Below are 18,623 nucleotides of genomic sequence, written 5' to 3'. Positions count from 1 at the left end.
GATTTGTACACTAACATGCCAGTGTTTCAGGAAAACCTTTACATGCCCTCTAACAGTCATATGTTAGTTATAGCCCAAACATTTACCATTTAATGGGCTATAACTGAAACACTTGACCTAGACATTTTAGATCTAGCATTTCATCATCTACAGCCTTTTGAAACTCTACTGAAATAGAGTTTTACAGAGAACAAAGAAACAACCAATGAGCTTATTCTGTACACAACAATAAGTCTACAACAGCTCAAGCTGGAATCAAATGAGGACAATCACATCACTTTTCAACACTGAAGTGTAGAATTACACTTAACAATTAACACTTCAAAGAGTTACCACTCACTCTGCTAAAGAGCTTCAATTGTAGATATACCTAATAAACTGGCAGTTAATAAATAAACACAAATCAAAACTAATCCCACTTTGTCCATTTCAAGACTAACCTACCAAATTATGACTTTTTTTAATGACTGGGTTAAAAAAAACCCCGGTCGCTTGCAGTGCTGTGGTCCCTCACAGCACTGCAAAGTGCTGTCGAAGTTGCTTGAGAAGCTGCTGAGTGTCGACGTGTTCTGGGAAAGCGTCCTCAGATTTTTGGGCTGCACTGTAGCTGCTCTGAAGGTCCCCAAGCTGGACACAGACAAGAAGATGTAAAGATCACACTTTGTCACTTTTAATCGCATTGCATGATTTGGTTAGACCCTGATAGCGATAAATTACCTTTTCAGAGAGAATGGAGAGATTGAAGTGTGGCTCGTACATATGAGGGGCCAGTGATGCAGCAGTCTGAAGGAAGGCTTTAGACTGGATTAAAGACAGGGAAACAATTAACACCTGACATGAAAATGTATATGGAAATGCAGTGTTTACAGATTTAAAGTTGTATTTTCTTTAATTGGAGCAATCCTTACATCACTTTGCCATCATCATTATCACTATGAAAAAAGCTGGAAAACCCTGAAAATTTAACCTTTTAATTCAAGTTGGCAGCAGAAGTGTTAAGCAGATGGATTGCTCATGCTCCTTTTGCTACTGGAAAAATAAAATCCCATATATCTCATGACGCTTTGTCTCATATCAAGCTATTACTGCTAAATTGCTTTATTGCCTAACTCTTTGTTGGAGTAACAGAGGCTTATTGCATATTGGATTTATATTACGTAAGTATAATTTGAGAGATATCTTTTGATAATATGAGCTAGATTACAGTTTATATGACACTAATAACTACATTTTAGTGATTTTCTTATAATGGGCTGTGTTACATCACATTAGAGGTCGGAAAGAACACCATTATGATTTCATAACTCATATTTTAGCAGCTTAACAAAGGCGATGATTCAAAACTATGTCTTTACCTGTTCAATGTGACCTTTTCGCAGCTCCAGCACAGCCAGGTTGTTATAGGCTTCAGCATGGTCATTATTAAATGCCAAAGTCAGTTTAAAGCACTGATAGGCCAGTGTCAAGTCCCCTATTCCCTGTAAACACAGAGCATACTCTAAATTATACGATGTAAGGTTGTCATTTCAATTAACTAAGTGTCAAATTATGTTAACTGCAAACCATATATGGAAGTGAAACATATTAAATCATTTTCTGTTAACTCACTACAGCCACGTGTCCTATGTTGTACCAGACATCAGCCTGCTCTTCATCATTGGCCACCAGGGCCAGAGCCCTCTCAAAGGAGGACAGAGTCATATCGTACTGCTGGGCATAGAAACAGCACAGGCCCAGGTTGTTGTACAGTTGGCAATTATACACTCCCATCTGGAGCAGCCGTCTAGCAAAGGGTGAAACATATTAAATCACAGATGGTATATAAAATCTCATCACATAAATTGCAACAACACATTACACAAATTGTACAGAAAGTTTGTCTGACCTATAGAACCGCAGGGCAATCTCAGGCTGATCTGTGTAGAAGTGATTGCTGCCTATGCAGGCTATGGCCTCCACGTGAGTGTTGTCCTGCTTCAGGACGTCTTTATAGTACTCTGTCGCTGATGAAATGTTGTTCATCTCCTGTCAAAATACCATTTAAGAGACAATTAATGAATGGACGGATGGATGGATATCTTTAATGATTCATGCAGCTGTTAAGGTTATACTCCATGCAGCTATGGTGGAAAGTTTACATTAGTCCAGTGGTTCCCAAATAGCTTGGAGGCAAGTCGTTAAGATTTTGTGTCAACCAAACACCATTACTGTAACTGAAAGCCCTTTTGTCTTTAACCTCAGCAATTTAAGTACTAAGGTTAATACTGCAAAGAAGCTGGGAGTGAAGCTGTTGTTAAAGCTGGCTTCCTTTAACTATGACTGCTTGCAAAGGCCATTTCGCCACTTCAGAGACTTTGAAAATCTTATTCATGCCTTAATTTAGTCCAGACTTGACTATTAACAGTCTGCTTTCAGGTGTCAGCCTGTCACTGCTTGGCCAACTGAAGCTGGCCGGCTCTTAACTGGCAAGTGTAACCAAGACCACACATCACTCATATTAGCTTCCTTTATTGGTTGTCAGTAAGTTGTTTTTTTTTTCTTTGATTTTAAGTGATTGCAGGGGTTGGCACCTCCTTAGCTCTCTCGTTGAGCAGCCAAGGTCCAGATTAAAACAAAGAGGAAATCAGAAACTTAAAGTACCTTCTCCTACATTGTAGAACAAACTGCCTATTTACATCAGGGGCATTAGACATTTTTGAAAACGGTCTTTGGTTCTTACACCAGACTAAGTTCTGATTACTTTGAATTGTGCTTTTACGGTTTTTGTTTTTTCATTTTTTTTTCTTTATTTAGGCAGTTTTATTGTCTTATTATTTTATGACATTTATTCTTTTAGCTGTTAAGCACTTTGGTATACATCATAAAAACATTCCACTGGACTTAACGGCACAAAAAACAACAAATTCAATTTAATTTTAATATACTAGAACACATCAGCTTCCCTGACTGAGGAGGATAAAACTTGTGATGATGTAAAACTGAACAATTTCTTCTGAAAGGAAAACCACACAAAACCATCTAAAAGGGAAAGAAATGTGAAGAAACTACATCTTTTGGATCCAGCTGAGATTGCCAAACAAGCTAAAGAGCCACTCTGAAACCCGAAAACACTTCTAAGAGACACTCTGCCTACTGGAAAAGAGCTTTGGATGTGAACATGAGGCAGCTAGAACTTGGCTGAATTGTGTTAAAGTGCCTGATAAGGAGTGGTTATAGTGGTTATGTGATATCCGACAATGCAATTAAATAGAAAAACTGACTATATTCGAGATGATGATGGCATACTGTACCTCATGGATACGAGCTATTCCTGTTAGAAGGGTAACCTCTCCAGGGAAGTGGTCCAGGCCTTGCTTGAAAAGACTGAGAGCCGTTATTGGCTGATCCATACGCTGATAAACCTAAAGGAAAATGAAAACAAGGATAGTGACTTCAAGAAAAACATTGCTTTACAGAGAGAACCTTAAAATGTACAAACCCTTGGCAATAATCACTACCTTTGCGAGATAGAGATACGTATCAACCATCTCTTGGTGGTTGAGAGCTGATCTAAACTGTTTTTCTGCTTCTCTATATAAACCAAGCCTAAGAGGAGAGAAACAGACATTACATAATTTCATATACATAAATGTTAATTTAATCAAACATTGCAGTTGAATAATATGAAGGATGGTGTGTTACTTGCCTGTAGTAACATTTTCCCAGCTGAACTTTCCACCACCAGTCTTTAAACTGTGCATGTTCAGTAGCTTGAGCAGCTAAATCCAAAGCCTGTACAAGGAATATAATATTTCTTTACATACAGTCCTGTCATCTAATGCTTGGCAGTTTTCTTTACACTGCAGATTTGTGTATCACTTACATTTTTCACATCATTTTCATGATGGAAGATGTACTCAAATAATGTCTGTGGAGAAAGAAGATTGCTTCACATGCAGGAGAAACACAATAGAAAACAACTGATAAATGTGTGGAAGTCACAGTTTGAGTCTTACCCTGGATAAATTGGGTTTTTGGGAATACTTAGCCAGATTTAGTCTAGACAAGTTTATAAACGGTCCTTCGGGATTTGTTAACATTGAAGCCTAGAAAAACAATAAAAAAAATAGGTCATGCTAAGAATTTCAGGCTTTCAGTGTAACACAATAAATAATAAATTGACTGTTGCTATCAGTCTTAATATATTGTCTGCTGCATAAATTAACTTGAGAAAATGCAATAGAAACAGGCATGTGTCAAACGTAGCCTATAGTTGGAAGACTCACTGTCCCCAGACGAATGAATCTACCAGAAGAAGCGGTGACAGGACGAGCTGTGCTTGCAGTACGTGGGGTTTTGATGGCCTGCTCCATTGTCCCAGGGCGCCCGGACTGTGTGCTCGGTCTCACAAATCCCGTTATAGGGCGTCCTGATTGTGTCATGGGCCTGGATTTCAGGAAATAAAATACATCTGATGAGAAATTAATTACAAAAGCTTCATCAGTTTGGTTTTTTGTTTTCGTTGTCTTGAAAAACCTACCTGACAGCTGGTGTGGGACCTCCACCATGACATGTTCCAGGAAGTCTTAGTGATGTTCCAGGCCCTTGCAGAGATCAAGTGTTATACAAAAAAAAAGACTAATTAAGAAAATGTTCAAATTATTAATTTAATGAATTGTGGAATTCGGAGCAAATGTTTAAACTTACGTGCAACTTGAGCAATAGAGCTTTCATCCAGCATCATCTCAGCAATCCCCTCCTGGTCAACCTCGATTTCATCTATGTAAACCATCTCTGTAAGAGCACGGGTTTTCAAGCTCCATGCAGCCTATGACACACACACACACACACACACACACACACACACACACACACACACAGGCAAGTTTAGTCATGTAAAATATTTCACATTTGTTTCACATCTATGTTGAAGAAGGCATAAAACAGTCAGGAGCTACAACACAAATTATCCATAAAAAAGATCAAACTGAGATGGAAAACAGAGACATGTGCAGTTATGGTTACCTCTGAGATTAGCAAAGATGAGTCCTTAAGATAGAGTGCAGACAGTTAGCGAGAGAGTAAAGAGATTTAAGAAAAATGTGAATAAATGGGAAGCAGAACGAACATAAGACAGGATTGAAAGGAGACTTGAAAAGCAAAGTAGCGTATAGCAACAGCTACTAAGCTTATAATAAACTGAATAAGTATGTTGAAATGCTACGTTAGTGAGATATTATAAACTACACAGGCTCGACTAATCGGGATTATGCAGCAGGTTGTCCAGCTGTCCATCGTTAGCAAGCTAGGCTAACCCTGCTAACTTCACCACAGTACCTGGTCGTATGGGTTGTCTTGTAATATTTTCGTACAAATATCAGAACATTGTTGGAGTTTCCGCCTCCTGAAATAGCTCCACGCCAGAAACAAGGGGTCCATCGTCACTTCCATTGCTTTTGCTAATCAGGGAGAAATAGCGTAGATCTAAAAGTCACTTAGCAAGCTGCTAAGAGAAGCTGAGATGAAGGCGAGACCGAGGCTTCCTCTGTCGCTCGGCAACAGCCTAGGAGGGCGGTCCTTCACTGCCGCAATTTCCTCTAAAGAGCTGAATAAAATAAAATAAAGTTAAATTAAATTAAATTCATGGGACATCACTGTTCTTTTTAAAATGCATTAATTCAAATTTGATTTACAAGAAATATAGATCAAATAAAATAAATCAAAATAAAAATATAAATCTGTGGAAGCAGTTAATTTAGGGGAGTAAAGAACTTTCCTACTCATAACTCTTTATATAAGTCATGAAACACGCCACACTTAAATAAACACTTTGAATACTTGAATGGACTAAGTAATACATAATTTTTAAACAATTAAAATTTCAATAACCTGTTTTGGGTATTTTTGTAATTATAGTGTTGAAAATAACACATTAAAAGCATAAATGCTGACATTAAATAAAAATATTCAGAAATAGGGTCTAGCACCCGGACTGCTTGCTTCTTGGTCGTGACGGAGTTGTCCTCTCCTGCTTTTTCCTCCTGAGTAAGTCATAGCATCTGATTGGATAACGGACTCCTCCGTCATCTTTGTAGGCGGTGCTTGTGGAATAACAGTACAGCTCCATCTTTGTAGGATTTGACAGGAGCTTTGACCCGACTCGAAGAGGACCGCGAGCCCGGGGCTGAAGTACAAGTAGACTAAATGAAAACACAAGCGTAGAAATCAGTTTCTTAAACAGAGGCAGAAGGCTTTCATTTTACCAGGCAGCGAGTCTTTAATTCACATGACCCGCAGAGATGCCCGATTTCAACGCTTGCTCTTAAATCCTGGTTGTTTCCAGTGGAACTAGCCTAATGGGACACGCGGGCTTAAAATAAATCCTTTTTGGTGAATGACACTATATCAGAAAGCCTACGTGATAGCGACAGAGAGACACACACGGAAGTGCGGACATGGCTGACAGGACTGCTCCCAACTGCCACCTGAGACTGGAGTGGGTGTACGGATACCGGGGACATCAGTGCCGCAACAACCTGTACTACACCGCCGCCAAGGAAATTGTCTATTTCGTCGCCGGTGTGGGAGTTGTGTATAACACCCGGGAACACAAGCAGAAATTTTACCTGGGGCACAACGATGACATAATCAGGTAGTAATGACATGTTTATATAAACATATAAATGCATTTCAGCACCGTGGACAGCACCAGACTTTAAGCAGAAATGTGCACTGATAGTGTAGAGTTGTCATTATTGGAGCTGGTGTCACCTTGTGAAGTGTAATGTGATATTTTTCAGCTCCACGGGGAGTGCACCCCTACTTAGCAGCATCCCTATAGTTTGCTGTGGGTTCAATATTTTGCTCAAGGGCACTCCAGCAAAGCAAGGGGTCCTTTGAAGACTGCTCTTGCGCCCATGTTGGAAGGAACCCCTACACTAACATTAATCACTAAACAGAAACTAATATTTTAAAAATCATGTTGTTGAGTTCATGCTTATGCTTTAAAATTATTTGTCACTGAACAATCTACTTTTAAACAATGTCATCCTGGGAAAAGCAGCAAGCCATTCGTCCAAAAAGGATGAATGGTGTGCTGCTTTATATAAAATGTGGTTTAATATAAAATATTTGACATTGATGCTCAACATTTGGTCGTTTTTTTTGTTTTGTTTTTGTTTTTGTTTTTAAAAAAAAGGTTGACAATGTAGTCGGTAAAGTGGGCATCTTTTCCTCGCTGCAGTCCAATACTCATGTGCAGTATCTGAAAAATGCACTTGAACAAAGCTGTCCTTGAAGGAATCCTTGAATTGGAAAATTGAGCTAATAAGGGATTTAATGGCTCACCTCTGCATCCCAGGAAAAACCTTGAAACCTCTTTTAAAAGGTTAAAAACACAGCAAAATAGCAATTATTATATCACTCTTCCTCAGCATGCTGCACAACAATGACCTGCGTCCAGTGGTTTAGCGCTTGTGTTGACATATGTGTGTGTGCGTCTGTGTGTGGGTTGGCCTGGAGATGACTAGCTTTATACTGTGTCGGTAGTCAGCTGGAGTCCTGCTCCATTATTAATCGGACAGTAGAGATACTAACCCTCCGCTGCCCTGTGAGTGAAGTGCCTGAGTTCAAATAGTGAGCAGGAGGAGTCACAGACTAAACAATAATCTGATATATGATCTGCAAAACTGTTGAAAATACAAAAGTGGTAAATTGGTGTAAAATCTGCAAATTTGATCAAAGTATTTCAGTGTGAAATGCAGAAACCTCTCATAGCGTGGCCATGTGCTTTTTGTGCAGCCAGGTAGTTTGAACTAGCACTATGTACTTACAGTGCAAGCTAAATAGGTCCCTTAAGCTGTCTTTTATTAAATGCCAAGTAATAGCCATTTTAAAGGCCTCGAAGGAGTGCTTATGAAGCTCTTTTAAATATTGCCTTTGAATATGACTTCTGCAGCACAACCAGGAGCAGTGCTCACCACATTCAGATCTGAATTATCACGTTGCACAAACTCATGTGGAAGAGAAGTGGCTTCTTTAGAGGGCCTTAAAATTCAAATACCCCTTCTCTTCGTTTTCTTGATGCACTGTTGCTGTAGATTCGTAAGCAATTTTTACATTAATTTTTACTTCACAGGGTAATTGCAGCACTCGTTTTGGGTAATCCTGTAAAAAGTCAATGAATGCCTCTCACCTGACCCACTCATCATCACCTGATTTTTTTGTACAATAACTTTAGTGTGTTTGACGGCGCTATGGGAAATTTTAATGGCATTATTATTATCAAAACTGGGCGTAATGCTCATATCAAGGTAAAAAAAATACATGAAGTTAAATAAAATCCTGTAGTAGCTTTGTATACATGTTGTATACATGTGCTCACCCACTCAGCTTCATCATGGTTTTAATTTCATGATTTTAAATAGAATCTCTAATTTAATATTTCTCAACTGTTTAAAAAAAATACTGTATTAGAATCATATTTTGGCACAGCAGGAATCAGACATTGAAAGATTATACAAGAAGTTTTATCCACAGAAAAATGTGGCTATATCATGGATTCATGAAGTTATGTTGTCTCAAAATGCTAAAATATAATAACTCGAATAAAAAAGTGCAAAATTTAAACCCATCCATATATACCTAGGATATTTATAAGTCTGAGTATCTTCACATGTTAAATTTTTCACAGCTCACTTTGAGGGGGTCACATGGGAACTGATTTTGTATGGAATTACCCATTTTTCCCACTTGGTTTTATTCACCCTGAAGCCTGTTTTAACAGGTCTCCGAGTAATGTGGAAGAGCTAATAGGCAGGTTTACACATGAGTGATAGACTGAGCGGACAGTGATGCAGTAGTCTTGCCTTCTTTTGGTTGGCCTTTTAGGCAGTTTAGTAATGCTTTGTTAGAAATGTAAATAAACATGTTACTGGGCGATAACAGAATAGACCTGGGAGACTGTTAACAACCTCCAGTTAGAGCAGAGTACTGTGAGGTGCATCATTAGAGTGGGTAGCCTTGTTAAAACTGTTTTTTGCTATTCTTTCCTCATATCTGCTGTTGTTCCAAACTGCTTTTATTCAAGTCAGAAACTCTGAGAGCCCGAGGCTCCTGCTAAACCTCAGCAGAGTTTTTCCTGCATATAAAACGTCTTGGCTTCCACCCAAGAAAAATCATTAGGACTGTGATTAAAAATACTCTTCACAAGTATTTTTATAACCTGGGTTAAAGTTACACATAATTTTTTTTTGGGGGGGGGTTATCAAATGCCCAGAAACATGAGGAAAATGAACAGAATTCTATCAGGAACCTTGATACAGGCTCTTTTGGCTTAACTGTATACAGACCAATCATGCTTATGTGTGTAGTAGGCATGATTGGTTGGATTGGTAAGCAAACCCTGAAGCCAGGAAACACCCTGGGAAAGTTAGCTATACTGCTGGCATGCACCACTTTAGAAACCCCTTATTTTTTTTCCTACCAATCATTAACATGTTTAACACATTCACCTTACATGTGAAAGATCCCTGGGAGATCACAAACCCTGCGTCAGGGTCGCAAGCTAATGCACTCCAAGTGTCGGTGCCAAGCCCTGATAAAAAGGAGAGTTGCATCAGGAAGAGCCAGTCGGCATAAAATCTGTGCCAAATCAAATATGCTGACCCATCCACCGTGGCGAACCTTAGGGAAATAAAGCAGCAGCTGAAAGCACCATTAACGAAAAAATAAAGGTCGTGGAAACTTTTTTTGACTTTAGTCTCATCTCATATTTTTCACCTGGTTGTCTGAGCCACAGTTTGAGACCCACTGGTCTATACTACAAAGCTTAATCCCCGACACTCAGAACACATACTGTCCACGCAAAGGCCGATTCACACGAATACATTCAAAGCAAAAGGAAAAAAACTAAACAACCAAAAAAATACAATGGCACTGAAACAGGCGAAATTTGTAGTTTTAAAGCACATCTACTGGTATTATCCTAGAATTTTTCCAATTGAGTTACCCATGTCCCAAACCTAACTGCACACTCAATGCAGGGATAAAGAGATTGTTAAGAAAGCACGTATTTGCCGGGTTTTTCCTGTACTTAAAAACCTCGGCCTCCACCAAAGAGGTTTTAGCCTCCTCTACAAAGGAAATTTACAAGGGTTTTAATAAAATAATTTTAAATCAAGTATTTTTAAGTGGGGTTGGCCAGAAATAAGAGAGATCTACGCAGACTCTTGCAGAGCAATCGTGCTTGCAAAGTCAACTCCAAAGGCCAATTTGAGGCAGAAAAACCCTTACATTTTATTTCATTTGTGGGTGTAAATTCACAAAAGCGTGGGAGGATAGAGGCATGGCGGCCTTCTCCGTGTAGTCATTATTTGATGGTCTAGCCTTGAGTTTCATCATCACTGTGACATGAACAGTAAACGCAATAAACAGAATAAAGAAGCTGCCTTAAATGCAAGCAATAAAATATGCCTGTAGCTTACACAAGCTCTGTATTCGTACTGAACATATGTACATGTGACCTCATGTTTAAAACTAAATGTAAATCGAGCAATGAGAGAAACCACAATTACTCTCTGGCTGGAAAATAACAGGCTGATAAGTTGTCTATTGTTTCTGCACTGTGATCTTTTCTGCATGTTTTTTTGTTTTGATAGTGAGAGTTAATGAGTTAACGAGAGGGTTTCATGAACACAGAAATAAAAGGCCATCTCCTGTTACTCAGAATATCATGTTACCTCTATGATGGATCACGGCCAGAATTATGGATTATAGATGCCAGAGTGAGGCTGGTCTTGTTTCGGTGAGCTTGGAGAGATGCTGTGAATACATTTCCATTAATACTGCTGCAGGGTTTGTACAATAACCATGCGCCTGGCTTGCAGAGAAGAGTCTGTCTGTCCATAAACTAATGATATGAACAAAAAAAAGCATTTTTAATAATAATAAATACAGTATTTTGACTACTATTGAACAAGTTAGAGCTGTGCATGTGAAACAAATCACTGTGATATACTAGCGCAGTGTGTGAGAATGTGCTTTCAGTTTTACTGCTGACAGCAGCTATGAGAGCTGATATGATTTACATATTCCATCTTTGCTTCCATCTTCCATTGTTTTAGTGTTGATTAATATGGATGGTTTGTGATGATCGACTTCCTAAGACGTTATCTTTAGCTTATTTTATATGCAGGCGCCAGCCTCAGTATAATATCATTCTCTATGGTAATCGTTCATTTTGCTTTTTCTAGATCGCATGCTGGAAATCAGCCACCATATCCACAAGGAAAAAACCTTATTGGAAGACTGTAGACTAATCTGTTACCAATAAGACAATAAGAAAGAAATGCCTGCTTCATATCTTTACATGCATTTTAATATTGCCAATGAGTGTACTTGCATGCTTAAGTATTATTATTCTTCCCAGGTTTTGGTTTAATTGTTAATTTATATTTTTCACTATCACAGCAAGCACCTTGTATTTACATAGCTATTATCATGGGGTGGTAATAATAACAAGGTTTTAAATACATGTGTCTTTTCAGTCCTTGTTTGAATTTTAATCCATTTTTCTTTTTGTGCTTGTATTTCCTGTGATTCCCAGTGTCTTTGTCTCCCTCACACATATATATAAAATCATATATCAGTTCATCCCATTGAGTCATAAAGCAGGTGAAAGTTTCTGCATTTAGTAATAAAAATATTTCTTTGGTTTCAGCGTATCAATAATTGTTGCCACAGGAAGCACTAATTCTATTGAAGTATTCCAGGTAGGATATCTAGGTTTCTTAAAACCAGGAAAAGACTTTATCCAAATGGGTGCATGTGCAACACATAGCCAGGATACTCTTAAAAAGTCCCAGCACAATCACAAATGCACTCACTGTTAGTAGCTGCCAGGCTACTCTGTAAAAGGAAGCTTGTTCTCTAAAGAGCACATCTGTCTTACCCAATTAAGATCCTCCAGAGTTTCGTACAGTTACTTAGCACAATGGTATGATTCAGCAGTGTTGTCACTGGGGTTAAAAATATATATAACTGACTGTTTTAAGTCTTATATTATACTTCACCCTTACCATAAACAGCCTAGATGTCAGTGATGCCTTTTTGACTATTATACTACTTTAAGTAGGTTTTAATTGATATATAATGTATATACTGCTTCTGTGAATCCTCACATTAAAAAAAAAAATCCTTTACAAATGATTAGTGGTTTCTTGACAATTAAACCAATTAATTTCTGTTCCGTTACTAATCATTTAAGGAAAAAATAAAATGACAATTTTGGTTCAATTTTTGTAACGTCAGTAAATTTCTGTAAGAGAATCTTTGCCCCAATCGTCATCCTTTTCTTCATCCTTTTCGCTGTTTTTTAGACTATCTAATCAAGAAGAGCACCACTCTACATACCTGCTGCTTACTTTATCTTTTCTATTTTTAGTTTTTGGAGCAAGCTGATGGATTAAAAACACTTTGCAGTATCCTGGGAAATATCCTCTACTATATAGACCTTCTGAAATGTCCTAATCCGCTGCTTCTTTTTAATCCAGTGTAGGGAAAATCAGACAAAGAAAACTACTGCTGCATGTGTCTCAGGAGCTTACGTTAAAACAAGGATCAGTTGTGGCCTCCTGTACTTTAATGGGCTCTGTTCATGGGGTTTCCTATCTTTCTTGTAAACCAAGCGTGTCGTTCCTGTGCTCTATTTTTGCATCTTCACCGTCAGAAATCAGCTATATCTATAAAAAAACAGGCAGTTAAATCGCTGCTCTGTTTGCCGTATAGCTCGTTTTGTAGTACAGCATTATGCAGATGGAGGACAGATGCATCAAACAGCCGTAGCCTATATCAAACAGGAGAACCGTGGAAATGCACTGCAGGCAAAGTCATTAGTGATGGCATTTAACAAGCTCTTCAGCTGACAGGAATGTAAGGGAAACAGTCTGGTTGTAGCTGGCTCGAAGACTGCATTTGATTTTCACGCTGTAAAGGGGACCTACCACATTTTAACTGCAGGATAGGAGTTATAAGTATCAGCACTTCCTTTTTTTGGTGACTCCAAAGATGTTGGAAGTTTTAATCTTCATTAATCATGTTTTATGTCATCACACCAGACAGATTTACCGCAAAGTACCTGGTCATGCCAAAGCAGTTTTCTCTGCTCTGTCTGCATCTCAGTATTTCTCTCTTCCTCTGAATGCTATTTTTAGCTGCTTTGCTCAGATTATATAATTCATAAAAAGTAAGATGAGAAATTGTGCCAAGTTGGAGAGAGGTTCAACAAAGACGGTGGCGTAGCCGGGGTAAAGGGAGAGAAAAAGCAGAGGGCTGAAGGATGACAAAGATCAGGCTTGTCACATCAGACCCACCTCAGCTTTCAAAGACGTTACACCACCAAGCTTTATCTGCTCTGTGATGACAGCGCATTACGGATGCAGATAAAGTGTCAGCAGTCAGACAGAAAGATCCGCACTGAAAACTTTGAAGGAGAAAGATGAGACAAAGTAGTTTAGAGAGTCAAAGTGAGCTATTTGTTGGGAGCCGCTTTCACTCAGCAGGTTGATGCTGCTCGGTTCGTGAAGCCTCTCTTGCCCTGCTGTCTGAATACACGCCAGGATTACAAATGCTGGAGAGCAGTTGGCAAAACAGGCAGTCTGATTATAATGGAGGGAGCTCCATCGCAGCGTGAACTATATAGGCCAGGACAAGGTGAGAGGAAGCCTTGCCCAGTAAATCACTCAGGCCTGCCTGGAACGTGACTGGGGTCTGGTGAAAGGATGGGTGGAACGGGAGAAGAGAGTGACAGCTTTATACAGCAGGCTGTTGCTCAGCTGTAGAGTGGGATAGCTTGTAGGTGGGGGAGGTACGAGTGGAGCAGAGGGGGTGGGGGTGGGGGGATTATGTAACAGTGTTACAAACATATGCCCAGTGATGCGAGGAAACCCCAGATGAATTAAAAAAGGTGAAAAGGGCAAAAAATAATTCAAGGGAGGTTATGAATAAAAGCTGAGAAAGATGAAATTCACAGATTTGCCAGTGTTGCTTTTTATCCTTTGAATGCACCACGCATGAAGCCAGGCTAAGTGTGTGTGTGTGTGTGTGTGCACTGAGCATGACTGAGTTAACTGAACCATGTCACTTCATCAAGCTGCCACTCTGTTTCCATTGGAGGCTTAATGTGTTCATTTGCTGGGAGGGTGAATCCCTTGTCTGCACACACAGCTACACTCTCACACACGTATATACAATCACGCAAAATAGCTATGCTAACCAGGTGTTTTCTCTGCCCGTTTTCTCTCTGCGCAGCTTAGCTCTCCATCCAGAGCGAGTGTTGGTGGCCACGGGACAGGTGGGCAAGGAGCCTTACATCTGTGTGTGGGACTCCTACACTGTGCAGACTGTGTCCATCCTCAAGGATGTGCACACACATGGCATTGCTTGCCTGGCCTTTGACCTCGAGGGACAGGTACTGTTCTTGCAGAATAATGCAAATTTTAAAAGACAGTGAGAATCTGTCACATTAAAAGATGAACAGCACTGCTGTAGTTTTAATCTTTGCAGTCTTTGTTCAGTGCCATAAAATCTGGGGATGTTTCTAGGGAGGCAAAGAGAGCTGGAAGTGTCACCAGATAGCAGATCTGCAGAACTGTGAGCATTTTGCAGCTGTGAATGCCATATTTCCGATTACTCCAACAGAGATTAGTGAGCTGCAGTCGTATTGCATCACAGAAATTGTCAGTTTGCAGTGTTAAAGTGAGATAAACTTGCCGTACGTAACAGGCTTGCATCCAGACAGTTTAGTTCTTATTCTCTGACACAACCAACTTTCCAGCAATCTCCTTTTTATCCTTTTTTTTGTCATCATTTCAATCTTTCTCAGACTTGTCACCAGTTAACTTTACACACTGCAACCTTCAGATATCATATTGATGTGAACTGTAAAAATCAATACAGAACAGGTCTTGTATTTACACGCCGCTTCATCCAATTAAAGCTTTACCATCCTATATTTTGCACGGAAGGAATATGACCCTGTGCTACTTTCTTGCTCGGGTCATGAGCTGGGGACTTAGATGAAAGGTGACAGTGTTTAAACCCAGAGAAAACTCCATCGCTTATTAGTTTAGCAGCTCTATTTACCCTCCATCGCTCCCCCTTCCTGGATCAGAGGAAGTGAGAGCTGAACTCAGAGCAATCTAGAATAAATCCCTGGTGCCATTACCCTGTCCATCTATTATAGCAATATAAAAAAAGTACACTGATATTTGACACTTCCTTCTCTCCAAGATATTACAGCATCAGCTGCAGCTGTAATTCTATTGTACAAAAAAATACTGACTCTTCTATTCTGTTTTAGACACTTTCTGCATGCCAGATTATGCTGTGATCAAGGATTTTTGCAAACAACTATTATGTGGTTTCATCTGTGATTTGAGTCCATTGTTAGGTGGTTGCTAGGTGATGTGATGATTTCATAATATATAACACATCATTTTGTGGATATATATATATATATATATATATATATATATATATATATATATATAGTCCGTGTCTCTTTATGCAATCTACGTGTGATCACAGCATTCTTGCAGCAACCATAAAGTTGTTTGACACAGCGCTGTATGCCTCCTTGCTACCAGTTTTACCTAGCAACAGCCAGCAATCTTTGTATGCTGACATCCTTCCAGTATTAATATGGGGAAATATAGCTGTTATAATGTTAACCATCTTAGCCGTCTTACTTTAGCATGCTAGCATGCTATAACATTTATGAACTTATGGATTCTTTAAAATATCCTCAATACCAGATATTTGGGCATAATCAAAGGATTTTGAACTGTGTCCCAAGAAAAAGGGATTGAGTTACGGTATTTAAAAAGAACTAATTTAATTACCGTCCGTGCATTCAAAAGTGCATCAATACCAATAAGAACTACTTTAAAATAATAAAATGTTTGCCTCAGTCCATGTTGTTAAGTCTCATTAACCCCAAACCAGCAAAATCTGTGTTAGGTTTGTGAAGGGATCCTTCCCAAAAAGGCTCCAATAGCACCAAAACTTTTGCTTTGCTTTGATGATAAAAAAAAAAAACCCAAATCATTCTAGGTTTTTATTGTTATGAATGAATATCTGTACAACTATTCACAGAGATTCATCTAATAACTGCTGAGTGAGACCCGTTGACAGAACATCCCTAGAGCTACGCCACTACCGCTGCTAAAACATTACTTGAGTTTGAATGCACATTTCAGCCGCCCTCATCTGCACGGTTCCACTGGGTTTCAACACTCGGGGCCTCTTTGCTCATCATTAAAACACTGGCTTTTCAAATTCAGTTAAAACTGTGCAAATGCCTCACCAGAGACTTCTGTCCATAGCCAAACACTGATTCAGCACTGCATCGAAGATGTAAACCAAGCGGCGGAGTAGTGAAGGATTTCCATGAGAGTTGCTCTCTTCTCTTCTGCTCCACTGCTGCCGCTGCCTACTCACTCAGTCGGCTATAGGTGGCTCCTCCAGCAAAAGCACTCAAATGTGCTCACTGGAAGCGCCAGAGGCTGGACAACTGTTCTCTTCTGCTCTGTAGCCATTATTAGCCCTTTCACTGTGACCTACCATGCTGCAGTTGAGCTAGCTAAGTTTGTTTTGCAGTGATTAGTGAGAGTCTGTGATGTCTCTGTTTTTCTTTGCTCTCTTTACAGTGTTTGGTGTCTGTGGGTTTGGACTCGAAAAACACAATCTGTGTGTGGGACTGGAGGAGAGGGAAGGTTCTGGCAGCCGCTCCCGGTCATACAGACAGGGTAAACACTTTCCTCCTCCCCTTGCTCCTCCGTCACAAGCTCTGTATTGACCGCCTCAATTAGCTATAAATGCAGGATGGAGCACCTGCCCAACAGGGACATAAACAAGTTAGGCCTGATTGATTGTAAGCCTTCCAGAGCCCATCGGAGAGGGTGTACGTCTAATGAAAAGGAATTTAAAAAAGATGAAATACAGGCAGCTGTTGTTTTCTAATTCAGCCCACACACGTTATAACACAGGCAGGGTAAACACACACAGACACACCACACACTTTTTTTTCCTTTTAATTTCCTCCTCCTGCAGCGAATGTGATTATTAAAAGTCCAGACTTGAAGGTGGATGTTGTGGTATTTAATGCATTGTATGTTTTCTCCCTGCAGATATTTGACATATCGTGGGATTTGTACCAGCCGAGCAAGCTCGTAAGCTGCGGTGTCAAACATATCAAGGTACAGCCATTTCCTGGTGGTTTTATGCGGTGTACTATAGATGGCTCAGGCTTGCACAATATATGAAAACAGATTATGATTTTTAGAAGTTTTCATGGCGCCTCGGTTCTTCCCGCTTTATCGTCATGGCCACATCAAAGCCTTAAAATAGATCTATGCAAATTTGTTTTATTTCATGGCTATAAGGCACTTAACATAAGTAAGACAGGCAAAGACTCTCTCTCTCTTCTCAAATTTGTAGTAATCTGCACTGCAGAGAGTAAAATGTTTCTTTTTCTTTTTTTTTGTTGAAGACCATGACTCTGCTACTCAGCTCCCCCTTTCAAAATCCCCATTCAACTCTATAAAAGCCCTCCGCTGTACAAACTGCAGCTGTGCTCACTTCTCTTTCCAGGCCTATCTCTATCACTCTTTTCAAGAGTGGCGCTCATAAATCTTCAATGCGTTGATGCAGGGTGTCTGTCTTCGCCAAGCCTTCCCTTGGGATGTGTAGTTGTAGTGTTCAGAGGAGGCTCATTTCCAAAACATTGGGAAAAGAATGAATCACGCTCAGATAGGAAATGTACCCTCTGGCTCTGCAAGGCTAAGTATTCGGGCACGCTTAAGTGGGCAATGCAGTCGAGAGGGGGTGTGAGGTCGGGGGTTAACCTACTGTACGTTTTTCTCGGTGTGTAACGTTCTCTCCTAGTAATTACCCCCTGAACTCTTCCTCAACTGCCTCGATGCGGAAACCTCCGCCTGCTGCTACACCCAACCCCGCCAGTCTTTGCAGAATTCTTTGGTCCTTCCCCATCCTCCTCATCTCCTTTCCCCCCTTCGGGTTGTCTGATGCCAAGGCAATCCAGCAATTGTCCCACATAATTCCCCAGCCCTTCACCCTGCAGACCATGTGACATCTGCTCCCCTGGCCTGTTTTCGCTCCGTGATTATAGCACTCAGAGCATACAGGAGATTTAGCCCCAGTAATCCACTCACTAGCAGAGAGGAGGAAAACACCACCTCTGTGGTGGGGACGCTTTCCTCCACATGCAGCTACTCATCACTTTGTGTTTTGAATTCACACACATATACCCCACTTATCCAGCTTTTTCGAAGACTGTTATACATTTATGTTTTGTGTGTTGTCACCCAGTTTCTCCCAGCTGTGTGAATTCTCACAACAAAGCATTAACTTCCTGTGACACCAAATGACTGGGTCATTTATGAGGAAAAACTCAGAAACAGTTACCTAATTTTTCCAGATCATTTCCAGCAAATCATATAACAAAAGCCCCTGATTGGGAATCAGAACCATAGGTTGGCCACTAACCTTAAATCCTGTGTACATGATAATTTCATTATTTCAAAGTTTTTATTTGTCTGGAGTCAACTACCAACTCACTTGTGTGG

The 18,623-nt window shown here is 39.9% G+C and overlaps 2 protein-coding genes across 3 annotated transcripts in view; one reads left to right on the top strand and one right to left on the bottom strand.

Annotated features, from left to right (window-relative positions):
- Positions 1 to 128: 128 nt before the first annotated feature.
- ttc8 (tetratricopeptide repeat domain 8) lies at positions 129 to 5,540 on the bottom strand. The gene is made up of 14 exons (XM_031759618.2): positions 5,317 to 5,540; positions 4,687 to 4,807; positions 4,520 to 4,583; positions 4,266 to 4,425; positions 3,996 to 4,085; positions 3,863 to 3,907; positions 3,686 to 3,771; positions 3,498 to 3,585; positions 3,291 to 3,401; positions 1,886 to 2,025; positions 1,609 to 1,783; positions 1,356 to 1,478; positions 718 to 801; positions 129 to 627 (listed from the first exon to the last, which is right to left on the bottom strand). Exons 1-14 carry the CDS (start codon positions 5,428 to 5,430, stop codon positions 511 to 513), a joined length of 1,518 nt encoding a protein of 505 aa, XP_031615478.1. The 5' UTR covers positions 5,431 to 5,540; the 3' UTR covers positions 129 to 510.
- Positions 5,541 to 6,114: 574 nt separating this feature from the next.
- eml5 (EMAP like 5) overlaps positions 6,115 to 18,623 on the top strand; it is a 47,774-nt gene continuing 35,265 nt past the window's right edge. For both annotated transcript variants that reach the window (XM_039603290.1, XM_039603289.1), the window contains exons 1-4: positions 6,115 to 6,631; positions 14,287 to 14,446; positions 16,686 to 16,784; positions 17,166 to 17,234. In XM_039603290.1, coding sequence (XP_039459224.1) covers positions 6,435 to 6,631; positions 14,287 to 14,446; positions 16,686 to 16,784; positions 17,166 to 17,234 — 525 coding nt within the window. In that variant the 5' untranslated portion in view covers positions 6,115 to 6,434. The remainder of the gene's footprint in view (positions 6,632 to 14,286; positions 14,447 to 16,685; positions 16,785 to 17,165; positions 17,235 to 18,623) is intronic.

The sequence above is a fragment of the Oreochromis aureus genome, linkage group 19, assembly GCF_013358895.1.
Source record: "Oreochromis aureus strain Israel breed Guangdong linkage group 19, ZZ_aureus, whole genome shotgun sequence".
In the NCBI taxonomy this organism is placed as follows: domain Eukaryota; kingdom Metazoa; phylum Chordata; class Actinopteri; order Cichliformes; family Cichlidae; genus Oreochromis; species Oreochromis aureus.
Note: the sequence above shows the minus strand (reverse complement) of the source record. Positions and strands in the feature narration are given on the sequence as shown.

Coding starts and splice junctions, on each gene's coding strand:
- ttc8 (XM_031759618.2), bottom strand. CDS start 5,430: ATGGAAGTGACGATGGACCCCTTGTTTCTGGCGTGGAGCTATTTCAGG. Junction 4,584..4,686: donor CTCTATTGCTCAAGTTGCAC/GTAAGTTTAAAC, acceptor GATCTCTGCAAG/GGCCTGGAACATCACTAAGA. Junction 1,784..1,885: donor ATTGCCCTGCGGTTCTATAG/GTCAGACAAACT, acceptor ACCCTTTGCTAG/ACGGCTGCTCCAGATGGGAG.